A 14187-nucleotide genomic window follows, 5' to 3' on the forward strand; every position below is an offset into this window, starting at 1 on the left:
GTCTTCTCATTTTGTCCTGGATCTCCTGGACATTTTGGGTTAGGAGCTTTTTGGTTTTTGCATCTTCTCTGACTGTTTTGTCTATGTTTTCAATGTTGTCTTCGGCCCCCAAGATTCTCTCTTCCATCTCTTGTAGTCTGTTGGAAATGCTTTTATATGTGACTCCTGATTTCTTTTTTAGGTTTCCTTCCTCTAGGGTTGCCTCTTTTAGTGTTGTCTTTATTGTGTCCATTTCTGTTTTAAATCCCTTCTTCTATTCCTTCATCTCTTTGGTTCTGTTTTCTTCTAGTTCTTTGAGTTCTTTGAGTGGTTTTCTTGTTTCTTCTTTAAAAGCTTCTAATTCATTATGCTTTTCTTCCCGTTCTTGTTTAAGGATCTCTATCATCATCTTGAGGTATGATTTCAGGTCTGTGTCTTCTTTTTCTGGAGTGTTTGACATTCTGCTGTTTGCTGTGATGGGAAAGCTGGGTACTAGTATTGCCAGGTTGTCTTGGTTTTCCTGGAGTAACGTTCTTTCCCTTTCCTCTTGCCATCTTGTTGTCAATCATGTGTCCCTGGATCACTGCTGGCTCACCGCTGGCTCACCATTGTTCCTAGTGGCGGATGGTCTGAGTGTATATTCTGTACTTAATGTTGTCCGGCTGGGAATAGCCTGATCCCAGTTTACTGGTTTTCTTAACCAAGCTGGGTCGAGGAGGAGGTACCAGGGGACCGCACTTTTTTCTGCACTCAGCAGAGATCTCTCTGCAGAGATCTCTCTGCACCCGGGCTAGTCTGGACGCCTCCTCACCAGTCCAGTGTCCCTGGATCACTGCTGGACTACCGCTGGCTCATCGCTGTTCCTGGTGGTGGATGGTCTGAGTGCGGAGTCGGCAATTATATTTCTATTTCATTGAAAATTAGACTTCTGTCTTCATCATGAAGATTAAAAATTTAAATAATGTTTTTATTTACATGTATATATTTGCATTGATATTTGGTAAATTATATAGATATATATTGATGTCACAATAAATAAAAAACATTTTATTATAAAACATAATAACTTTAAATAATACAATTATTTGGATTTTTATTTAATTTTGCTACTATATCTACTTTAAACAGTAGGAAACTTAAAGTTTTTAAAGCATTTTAGGAAAAGTAAAAATTGCCTCAATTTAATTGGCAAGTATTCCAATGGGAGTCTGCTGAGTTGTATTACATTTTATGTGCATGACTATGTATCCTAATAATTTCTGGTTAGTGGTGAAATCTTAATTATTGCTTTTTTAAATTTAATCAAAAATATCCACTGGAACTCCAAAAAATAAATAAAACTTCACAGTGGAAATATTGAAAAGTTGTATGCATACTGCTCTTATACTAAACCATCATATCTATGTATAGGTTGGTTGGTTTTAATTTTGACTGGTTAGCTAAGAAAATTTACCTAAATTAGTAATACCCAATAAAATTTCAGCAGAACTGAATGTCCTCACTGGAGAATTTATTAGAAATTTGGCCCTTGGAGATGGGGAATTGGGTAAGTTCTATAACAACAAATGATTTTCCTTTCTGTGCAAACAAAGTACAAAGCACACTGTGAGGAGTAGATAAGGATTTCTGGAACCTCTCGGCACAGATGACAGGAGCACTGGTACTAAGTAACTGATTTGGGATAGACATATTTTTGCAGGAAGGGGTAGAACATATCCTTCAGTTACAATAATCCATATACTCCGACATCACTACATTTCTGACCTTCTCTAAGATCTAAGTAGCTAGACACCTCATTTCCACATATCCGTTTTCTATGGGAATAAATATAGAACATTCTATTGTAAATATATAAATCTGAAAACAATGAAAACTGCGATGTTTTTTAAAAACCTAACCCATGGAGGCTATGAATACGTCACATCATGTGACATGAGCAAATGAAAATTGTAGATGTTTTTATAGTGGTTCATCAACTGACCTTAAGATTGGGGAATTATTCACATACACACAAAATAGTACATTAAATATTAAAGACAGGAGACAATATTAAATTAGTATAGAACAGTATCAGAGTGATGTTATCTGGCAATCTCTGAAGACAAAAAGGAACCATAAGCCATGAAATGTCACATTCAGAAGCTAGCAAAGTGAAGGAAACTACTTCTCCCTGCAGCCTCCACCAGGAATAATCTTGTCAATGCCTTAATTTTTGCTGACTGGGACCCATTTTCATCTTCTAAAATCCAGAAATATAATATCATGAATTTCTGTTGTTTAAGGCTTACAGCTTAGTGGTAATTTGTTTTAGCAACAAGAAACTAATATATCCTCCAAAGATTTTTGCTTAATTGAAAAGGAAATGCTTAAATATTTTATGTTGTAAACCCTCTGAAATCAAGTCTTTAACTCTAATAATTTTCTCCAGCCTTGATGGGTTTCACAAACTTTTATATCTTATTCTACATTAAAGAATTTTCATTACATTTCTTCCTGTTCTAACAGGGTACAACATTCTAGGACTGGTTTTGAACAAATATGTTTTTTAAATCTACTTTAATAGAGATATTTAAATACTTTAACCTTCCTTCTGGCCCACTACCTACCAGAGGTAGTGGAAAGAAAAGGTTAACAGGGCAAAAGTGGACAGGGCCATGTTTAGAAATAGTTCTGTGGAGTGGATCCAAGATGGATATTAGAAGTCCAACACACACAAATCAACAGCAGTAGCTTGATATACTAGCATACACCATTCATGTTGAGTCAGCAACTGCAGTTCAATCCAGTAGAAACTGCAAGGCTCTGCAATAAGCACAAATCCAAGGAAGCAATAAGATGCCTCCAGAATATGACCACCAGTTCTTTGGTGCATTTGTTTCTAGAAAGTCACAACAAATGATAATCAGAAAAGAAGACAACCAAACAAATGCCACAGTGTCATCAACAAAGACCAGCAAAGAGTGGCAAGGGAAACAGATGCTCTACAGCTTCACTCATTGTCCATTGGGCTATACTATGTAAACATCATGTGTTCTCACAAGTTACCACCAAAATATCATATGCCCTTTTCCCAGAAAGTTTCTCTACAAACATCATGCGTCTGTTCTCAGCAAAACATTCCCCCAACATATCGATTTTAGCAAAAACATTCTCAGGTAAGACAGTTGCCAGGAAAAAAAAGTCACATGGCATAACTGAGTCTTCAAAGAAGCCAGAAATCTCCATTTACAGTTTCCTTAATGTCACATCTCAACTTGACTACTCAACTTTTCTCACAGACTTTTTACATTCATCTCTTCTAAAACTAGTCCTGGTTATTCTTATCACATGACCTTCCACATAGCAATTACTGATTTTATTGTTCCTTATTTTTTCATAGTTATCTTTAACTATGTTCTCTTTCCCATAACAGAAGGTGAGCTCTGAAATTAGAATGTATAATCATGATAATGCATAATAAGCACTATAAAATACTTGATTCGAAGTTCTGAATATGAATACTACTAACATTTTTAAGCGAGCACAAACAAATTCTAAAATTTGTAGGAAAGCTAGGATTATGTTGTTTTCTGAGATACCTTTTATTAATTGGCTCACATTTTTAAAGAAACGAGAAACATAGGGAGCCAAACAACAACTGTCTCTTTCTGTGTTCCACCCAATGGAGGACCACAGAAAATTCTGTCTCAAAACTCTGACAAGCTCTCACTTAGTATAAGAATTAGATGAAACCACATATAAATCATTATAAATGGGTCAAATTCAACACCATTCCACTAATATCACAAGTGAGACAGGGCTGTCCATTATCCCTGCTACTTTTTGATGTGGTGTTTGAAGCCCTAGCTACAGCAATAAGCCAAGATAGAGAACTAAAAAAAGGTGCACAAATAGGAAGACAAGAAGTCAAACAGTCCCTATTTGTAGATAGTATTATATTATACATAAAAGACACAGAAGTTCCACCAGAAGCTTCAGCATTTTAGTCAAAGGGGCAGAATACAAAATCAACTTAAGAAACCAGTAAGTAGACTTCCTATGTACAAGTAACAAACATGCAAAGATAGAGACAATGGAAAAACTTTCATTCTGGCACTGTCAAAAGGACAAAATGGCAGCCAACAGATTGGGGAAAGATCTTTACCAGTCCTACATCTGATAGATGGCTAGTATCCAATATGTACAAGGAACTCAAGAAGCTATACCCTAGAGAATCAAAGAATCCTATTAAAAATATGGTACAGAGCTATACAGAGGCTTCTCAAGAGAGGAATATCGAACAGCTGAAAAGCACAAAAGGAAATGCTTGACATCCCTAGTCATCAGGGAAATGCAAATCAAAAAACCCTAAGATTCCACCTCATACCAGTCAGAATAGCTAAGATCAAAAACTCAGATGATAGCAGATGCTGGCAAAGATGTGGAGAAATAGAAAAACTCCTCCAGTGTTGGTAGGGTTGTAAGCCGGTACAACCACTCTGTAAATCAGTCTGGCAGTTCCTCAGAAAATTGGACATAGTACTACCTGAAGACCCAGTTATTCTATTTCTGGGCATAAACCCAAAAGATGCTCCAATACACAATAAGGGGACATGCACCACCATGTTCATAGCAGCCATATTTATAATAGCCAGAAGCTAGAAAGAAACCAGATGTCCTTCAGTAGATGAATGGATACAGAAATTGTGGTACATTTACACAATGGAGTGCTACTCAGCTATTAGAAAAAGGATGACTTTACAAAATTCCTAGGAAATTAGATGGATCTAGAGAATATCCTGAGTGAGGCAACCCAGTCACAAAAGAGCAGTCATAATATGCACTCACTGATAACTGGATACTAGCCCCAGAAAGCTCTGAATACCCAAGAAAATAACTCACAGACTATATGAAGCTCAAAAAATAAAAGAAAGAAAGAAAGAAAGAAAGAAAGAAAAAAAAAAAGAAAGAAAGAAAGAAAGAAAGAAAGAAAGAAAGAAAAGAAAGAGAGGCCAAAAAGTGGAAGCCTCAGTCCTTCCTAGAAAAAAAAAATAATAATAATAATAAGTGTATAGCACTCTCTCAGTGTGGGGTACACCTAGACCTTAAATCATTAATAATTCAAGAGCTAAGAATGTAGCCTTGTGGCAATTCTTGGTATTTAAAAATCATTATGTATAATCTTTACTCAGCAAAAATCTTTGACTATTTTTATGTTATGTTTTGTTTTGCATGTACTTTATGCTCATTGTAACTAGTAAAATTTCAATGCATGCTATTAAACCTTTAAAAAATTAAATACTGACAAAAATATATTCACATAGTTTTATGCACAAATGCTTTTAAAATCTGTCCATTTATCTCTGTTTTTTAAAATAAAGTTGTTTAAAGAGAAAAAAACCACTGCTGTGATGAGTTGCCGCACTACAGGCCTGAATAAAAGCTGTTAACTAGTCATGAACTGAAACCTCCCAACTACAAACTAAAATATACTTTATACTTAAAGGCGACCATTCAAGGAATTTCTAATAAAGGTTATCAGCTCACTTCTATGATAATTAACAACAGCAACAAAAAGGTTAAAAATTGAGATAAGAGATCACTAAGGAATCAACACTAATCTTGGGGAGAAGAAGCCATGTTTGGAGGAAAAAGTTTTTCAAGATGTTGCTTCTAATTTGCAAGTTTCAGTGTGAAATATTTACTAAACAAGAAATTTTTCTTTCTATTTTTAAATTGAAATGGTGAATAACATAAGCTTATTTCCTTTCTGAGTCTTTTAAATTGGCTTCAAAATATATGTATGCCTTATTTGCTATGTCTCAAAGGATATAAGTAATTACTCCAATTTAGTTTGCATACTACATTTAGTAGATTGGGTCTCTCAGGCTATGTTCTGATGTCAATGCCAAGCAAATCTCCTTAGAATTCTTTTAAATATTTGAATAATTCTCTACCAATAACATGCCCACATAATTTCCTAAATGGTGAAGTAAACAAAAATTTATACTGGATCCTCCTTAAGCCACATCTAGCAAGTAGGCGACATCTATACAATTCTCATTAGAGAAAGCCAGGTGAGAAAGAATTTTCAATGTACACTTCTGGAAATCTTAGCTCCTTGAAACATTCTTTAAGATATCTTTTCTTGCTATCTGAATAGGCTCAATCTTAAGTTGTTAAAACTACCTGTCCCACACATCTATTGTCTAAATACTGAGTAAATGATCACCATTCATTTGTGTTATTTTTCAATTCAAGACAACCTCACACTTAACAAAATAAAGATGTATTTTATACTACTGTGAGACCATATTTATAATGTGTTGAGATTATTTTAAAATAATAATATCATGGTACTTCTGACATGCTACTTTCTACACGGCATTTAATTTTTCTATTTGGGGCACTCTCTATGTGTATTAGGAAAGCTGCATGAAAAATAACAAATTTTACACCCAACTTTTTTTAATTCTCCATGAAACTTAAGAGAGTTTTCTAGCTTGTTTTATAATTCTTAAAGAAGTACCAATGTAAATTTTTCTTGTGTAAATTTTAAAACTAAAGAAAGCCATTAATCTGCCACAAACAAAAAAAAATGTATTAAGTAGAGAAATTATTTAAGTTTACAGATATATGTATAGTGTGGGGGAGGGTGTGTGTGTGTGTGTGTGTGTGTGTGTGTGTGTGTGTGTGTGTGTGTGTGATATACTAATTTTCAGTATTATTCCTGAGGGTTTCCTCTTGAATAAATCTCAGATATAAAGCTCAGAAATATTTCCAGTAAACCAAAACCTAAAAGACTTTGCTGCAGAACTGTCTTTTGTCCCTGGGTTTACACTATAGCTATGGTCAGTAACTGTACAAATCTCTGTTCCTATAGAAATGCTTATTAGGACCAACTACCTATCTAAAATTTTTTTAAAAAATACACAGCACATAGTAAATGCCCAATAATTCTTTAACAAGTGTAATGCAGAAATGAAGGTATAAAATGCTGTGAATTTTTAATAAGTGTAAGAATCAAATAATCAAGAAATACCATGGTAACATTAAGCCCTGGAAAAACTTAAAGTTGACCTCAAGGAGATACTGTTCCCACAGAGGGAACAAGAGTCTGAAGACCTCTTGACTACCCTATGTAAGTGTAGTCCTCAATAGCTTAGAAGGCACGTTAGAGTGTCTGTAAGTTATTACTTCTGACAATACAATGTCATTCTGCTCACTGGCTCTGCTGTGAGGTCATCGTCCATAAAACTGTGATGTGCAGAAAATACTAGTAGTTTCTCAAAGATTTCTATAAACTTGTCAAGGTTACAGAATACGGCAGAACTCAGAGTACGGCATTTATTTGTTAACATTTTTTTCTGATTTTTAGAGGAATAGTTAATGAAATAAATATTCTTGGCAGTGCTTGAACAATATGCTATAACATGGACGGCAGCCATTTTCTAACTGTGTGTACCACTTAGTTGAAATGCTATTCTTGCTATTAATAATATCACAGTGAAAGTCATCTCCTGTAATTCTTTGCTTGTATTTTTTTATTTCTTTCAGATAGCTTCATCACTAACAGTCACAATGCATAAACAATTAAACATTTCAAAATTCCACTACCGAATAATTTTCCAGGGATCCCACCAATTTGCAGAAGTGCAACTAAGTTTCCATTCCGTATTGTACAGAACTCGAATATTATCATTTCTTATTTTAAGATAATCTTGCTATTTCAATAGGCAAAATGATTAAACATGGCACTGTTTTAAGTAAGGAACTCAATGGTTTCTGGTTTATTAAAACATTAATGTTAATTCCATTCACTTATTTGTCAACTCTCCCGTTAATTTGTGTGCTTTACGTAAAAAAAGAATTATTGAAAAACATTCATTTATTTGGACATGTGATTTCATGAGTTTTTAAACCTGCACGGGAATTTTTCATTTGTAACCCTTAAGAGTTTTCCATTTTCTTCTAATTATATTTATTTATATATATAAAAGTTGAATTTTTTTACGTCATAGCATAAGTGATATTTGAAATAGACTGGAAGTTCTAAAACAGACCTTATCCGGCACTTCTCTCTTTCACCTCTCTCTCTGTATTTCTTCATCTATCTTTTCTCACACTGTCCCTTGCTACTCCCTGTGTCTCACTGCTCCCTCTCACCTTTGTGTTTGTGTGTGTGTGTGTGTGTGTGTGTGTGTGTGTGTGTGTGTGTGTGTGTGCTTGTATGTTATTTTCTGTCTCTTGCTACTATGTGTCTTAATCTCTCTCTCACTTTTCTCTGTCACCTGTATGACTGTGCACTCACTGCTCCCTCTAACTTCTGTGTGTGTGGGTGTAATATGTGTGTATCTGTCTGTCTCTCTGTGTATAGTCTTTCTGTCTATTGCTACTCTGTGTCTCCATCTCTCACTTTTCTCTGTGTATGACTATGCACACCATGTTCATAAGAAAACACTTTGAAGATATCCCTTTACCTGAAGAACTTTAATTTTTGCATATACTTCAAGAGCAGTATAAACAGAAAAAAAAAAGTTAAGAAAGAGGGAACATTCCTAAGCACACATAAATAAATTAGTTCTACCGTGCATTACACATAACATAATTTACCATTGTGGCCTATGTAACTGTGGAGTCCACAGTGTAGGTTCATTTGTTAGTGCAGCTGTGAACCCTACTCATCTGCAGTGTTCCATCTTCTCAAACAGAAAATCGATGTTCCCGGTTCCCGCAAAAATCACTCTCCCTCTGGATTTGTCTACTCTAGGTATTGTCACTCAAGGTAATTATGGAATGTGTCCGTTGTGTCTGCCTTCTTTCACTTAGCATTAAATTTTACCTATGTTTAATGTCGATGTTCCTATTCCTTTATAAGAATGACTAAGATTCCACTTTATGTATATACATATACATTCTATCTGCTCATTGTCTGTGCACATCTGAATTCTTGCCACCTTTTCAATACTGTGCATAGTGCTGCTTTTGATATTGTAACAATAACAGTCTCCTAAACAGTATACTTAGCTATTACACACAGACATTGAATTTGTTTGAAACAATATTAGTTATATTATAAAAATTATAAAGTAATTTCCTGAGACATACTTTGTCCTATTTATAAGTAAATAAATACAATCTATGTGAATACAATATGAAGCTTTTTCTGCAACTGTGATAGAACAGTGTTTAATAAAAAGAAGTAAAAGAAATAACTTAGGCAGGAATGTACTTTGACGATAAAACCACTTGCCTAGCACATACAGCACAGTGGGCTTAATCTCTAGCCTTGCAAAGAAATAATAATTATGCTATAAATTGGGCATACAACTCGAGTCCAGATGACTTGTTATAGAGTTACTCAATATTCATCTCCTTTGAACCAAAGAGGACTCAAAAATGTTTGAGACACACAAGAAACTAGTACTTTATTTCCCACCTTTTTTTTTTCCAGAGAATTTGGAATGCTTAAAGAAAATCACACCATGAAACATGAGTTTATCCTCACAGGATTTACAGACCATCCCGAAATGAAGGACTTTCTGTTTTCGATATTCTTTGTCATCTATCTGGTTACCATGGTAGGGAATATGGGTCTGGTAATTTTGATTTCCAAAGAACGTTCTCTTCACACCCCAATGTACATCTTTCTGGGTAACCTGGCTCTCATAGATTCTTGTTGTGCCTGTGCTATTACCCCTAAAATGTTGGAGAACTTTTTCTCAAAGGACAGAATAATCTCTTTGTATGAATGCATGGCACAGTTTTATTTTCTGTGCACTGTTGAAACTGCAGACTGCTTTCTTCTGGCAGCCATGGCCTATGACCGCTATGTGGCCATTTGCAACCCACTGCAGTATCACACCATGATGTCCAAGAAGCTCTGCCTTCAGATGACCACAGGAGCCTTCATAGCTGGAAACCTGCATTCCATGATCCATGTGGGGCTATTATTTAGATTAGCATTCTGTGGATCGAATGAAATCAACCACTTTTATTGCGATATTCTTCCTTTGTACAGACTCTCCTGTGTTGACCCCTATGTCAATGAGCTTGTGTTGTTTGTCTTTTCAGGCTCCATTCAAGTCTTCACAATAGGTTGTGTCCTCATATCTTACCTTTACATTGTTTTAACAATTTTCCAAATGAAATCCAAAGAGGGAAGGCTCAAAGCCTTCTCCACCTGTGCATCCCACTTTCTGTCCGTTTCACTATTCTACGGATCTCTTTTCTTCATGTACATTAGACCAAACTTGCTAGAAGAAGGTGATAAGGATATACCAGCTGCTATTTTGTTTACAATAGTGGTTCCCTTACTAAACCCATTTATTTATAGCTTGAGAAATAAAGAAGTGAAGAATGTCTTGCAGAAAATTTTGCAGAAAAAAAAATAGTAATCTCAAGAAATTTTAAACAAGCATCTGCTATAGTGTAAAAACTCAATTGGGCAGAAACTTCCCATGAAGTTGCACAGAGGAGATGCTTGTGAAGTTTGTACAAAAAATGTTAACGTTCATAATGCTATCTTAAGCAGCAGTGTACTAGATAAAAATTAGGTAAAATGGTAAATTGGGATGGATCTTGAGAGAAAATAGGAAAAAATAAAAAGTAAACTTTGAGATTCAAATATTCAGATAATTGCTGCCAGGTTCATGGCCTTTGTCAATTTTGGGGAAGTTAACATCCAAAAGACAACAAGAACACTTGCAGCTAAATTATAAACTACCAGCACATAAGTAGTTATAATCAACGCATGTCACTAGCTGAGAACATGAGCACGTGGGTAGTTAAGGGACATTAGAACCTGAAAAATGTCACCTGATTAAGGTACTGAAAAGCCAGAGCAACAAATGTGTGGTCGGTGAAGATTGAGGAACTCTTCTAAGAGCATTTGGTGAGTACTACTCTGCTGAAGATGGATCAAGTATAGAAATGGATGCATGCCACAGAAGTAAATATAATATGTGTACAGCAAAGTTGATTTCAGAAAATTGGCTAATTTAGATTGTTAATTTTAAAAGAAAATGGCCTTAAAATGTTTTTACTCTGATGTGTATAAGAATAAAATTCTAGACAATTAAACAAAATTCAATAAAACAAAATTCTAAGAGCCTTATACAAAATTTAAGAAGTGCCAAGTAATTAAGCTAAAATTTTTTATATTTCTTCATAAAAGATGAGCAGGGTACTTTAACAGTGGAAATAGCATTTTGTGGATATTGTATGCACACACAAAGAATGTATTGGGGTAAGGAAATGTGAATAGAGATTATCTTTTAAAAATCCTTTTTATTAAAAATAGAAAATTGTGGAGTAGAAATAAAATCTAATGATATTAATGCATCATCATAAAATTCCCACTTTCCTATTATCACAACACACATTTGTTGAGATCTTGCCATGTGGAATGTGAAAGTGACTAAACACATCAGTTTATCTTGTTAACAGAACAACTGTGACTAATTTTGTTACTAACACTGAATCATAGATGACAAATATCAAGTACAAAAATTTTTTCCTTCCACCTGCTCTCTTGATGCTCTTAGGTCACAGCTAATTGCCCATAAACAGTTGTCACAGTCTGTCATTACACCCAGGAACCAAAAGCTGAGTTCACAGTTTAAAAAAAAAAGTCAACATCTTGTGTTTGTTGAGAAAGTATAGTGGAGAAAAGAAATAAGAACATTTCTAGTACCTTAAACTCATGAATAAAATAATCATCTTGTGTCTCAAAGCTCTAGGGAAACTACTGTAGTATATTACAATTATACTCATAAGTGTCAGCATTTCCTTGGTCATTTTAAATTAAACACATCAATTTAGGATTTATCCAACATCTATCTGAGCAAAGCATGTCCTACATATTTCCATAACCTATAACAAAGCTACAGTAATCAACATAGTACATGCTAGCATAAAAATACACACAAAATACCAAAAGCATAGAACAGTAACCATAAATAGACCCATGCACTAGTGAGCAATTTATTTTGGGTAAAGGTGCCAAGAACATACAATAAGGATACACTAGTCTTTCAGCAAAGAGTAGAGGTGCCACTGACTATATCTATATGAATTCAGTTTAAATTGGATCTTCATCTCATAACATGTATAAAAAACAAATACAAATATGTTGCCTCATTAGGTGTAAGTTCTAAAACCTGGCAGAGAAAGAGAGAGAAAGCGCAATGTCATTACTTCAGGCAATGGTCTTATGACGCCAAAGCACAGGTGATAAAGGTTAGCAAAACTGCAATAGGTTAATAGACTTATGGAAATAAAAATCGAGTCAAGAGCAAAGAGAGACAAGCAATCAATAGTGAGAAAATGAAAGCCTTATGACATGCCTGGCAATGGACCTGAATAAAAACAGCTCAGAGGGAAGGATGTGGATGCCAAATAAATGTATTGAAGATGCTTTGCATCAACAGACATCAGCCTGTAAAGTTTAAAAATACAAAACAAAAAAAAATAAAAAAAGACAGAAAGGACTTTAATTGTATCACAGGAGAGAATGGTTACTATCAAAATAAAAGAGAACATAAACTGTAGAGAATGTAAGGGAAAGAGCGTTTTATGTTAACAGGACTGTAAATTAATATAGCCATTTAAGAAATTAGTGTGGAGGACACCAAAAGGAAACACTAGAGAAAGGGATTCCCTAGGAACCCAAAGGCCACTCCAGCCATCCAAGCCTGAAAGAGAAGCAAGTAGGTCAGGGAAGCAAAGACCAGTTCTTCCTTCGCTCTCTCTCCTCTCCCTATATGTAATCTCCCAGTCTCAACACCAGCTCTGTAGAAGACAGCCTCTTGTGTCCTCTATTTCCTCTGACTCCATTGCCAGAGGACTAGATAGACCCTTGTGGAGCACCCTGCTTTCCTCCTCCCCACCCCCCATAGCGCTCTCAAACTTGCCCGCCTCCAACCCAACCTCCTCCAACCTAACAGGTCTCCTTTCCTAACTCCTAAAACCTAGAAATACTTTTTACCCTGAACCCCCGTGGCTGGCCACTCCTGGAAATATCCAGGGAGGTGAAGGGAACTCTGTAAGGGAGATCTGCAAATGAAAAGTTTAGGGACTCAAAAGGAACCAGATCTTGCACACAGAAATCAGCATCTGAATACTCAGGGCCCAAAATCCAGCCCCAGAACAGTAGAAGAAGGAACACCTCAGTCAAAGAAAATATTAAATCTTAACAATTTACAGCCAACACACCCTCCTCAGAACCAGAGAGGGCAGCGGAAACCACAGAACAAAACACCTACCAGTTTGGTTTCAGACTTAGCACAAGGGACTGGGGTATATATTTTACATACCAAAGCAGATCTGTCCTCTATTGTGTTTTATAAAAAGGAAAGAAAGACAGGGATATGGCGAGGTGAGGTGGAGGAGATGCCTCTCTGGGCCTGTGCTGAGGCATCCCTTTCCCCTGAAGTACCATCCACATGAGCTGTATAGTATAAAATTGTTTATTTATAACATGGGGAAGAGAGTTGGGAAGAAAGTAGAGATCACACACACACACACACACACACACACACACACACACACACACACACGGGGGAGCAGGGGCAGGAAAAGGGAAGTGGAAGGAGAGGAATAGAGTCAGGCCATGCACACTTGGAGAGAGAGGGGGAAAGGGATGGAGAGAGAAGGGACAGAGGGAAAAAAGAAGAGAGCAAAGGAGTGAAAAGAGGACAAGTGTGGGAAGGGGGCAAGCAGACCCTTTTTTACTGAGTCAGACATACCTGGGACACCAGGTAACTGGGATGGAGCCTAGAAGAAATGTTAACATCTCCCACTTTCTCAGTCCTTACCTGGCATACCCTTGCTCCCAATCCTGAACTGTTCCTCTCAGGGGTTGTACTGCCCTCCCCCAGAGGCTCTTCCCTATATAGTCCACACATTTGGTCTCTGCCCCTTCATTATTATTATTCTTTCTTCTTCTTCTTCTTCTTCTTCTTCTTCTTCTTCTTCTTCTTCTTCTTCTTCTTCTTCTTCTTCTTCTTCTTCTTCTTCTTCTTCTTCTTCTTCTTCTTCTTCTTCTCCTTCTCCTTCTCCTTCTCCTTCTCCTTCTCCTTCTCCTTCTCCTTCTCCTTCTCCTTCTCCTTCTCCTCCTCCTCCTCCTCCTCCTCCTCCTCCTCCTCCTCCTCCTCCTCCTCCCCCTCCTCCCCCTCCTCCTCCTCCTCCTCCTCCCCCTTCTCCTCCTCCTCCCCCTTCTCCTCCTCC

General features: G+C 36.3%; 1 protein-coding gene across 1 annotated transcript; it reads left to right on the top strand.

Annotated features, from left to right (window-relative positions):
* Nucleotides 1-9422: 9422 nt before the first annotated feature.
* LOC308422528 (olfactory receptor 5K1) lies at nt 9423-10352 on the top strand (the record flags this gene model as incomplete). Its single annotated transcript, XM_080919167.1, has 1 exon — nt 9423-10352. One exon carries the CDS (start codon nt 9423-9425, stop codon nt 10350-10352), a length of 930 nt encoding a protein of 309 aa, XP_080775293.1.
* Nucleotides 10353-14187: the final 3835 nt, after the last annotated feature.

The sequence above is a fragment of the Micromys minutus genome (genome assembly GCF_963924665.1).
Source record: "Micromys minutus genome assembly, chromosome: 7".
NCBI lineage: Eukaryota > Metazoa > Chordata > Mammalia > Rodentia > Muridae > Micromys > Micromys minutus.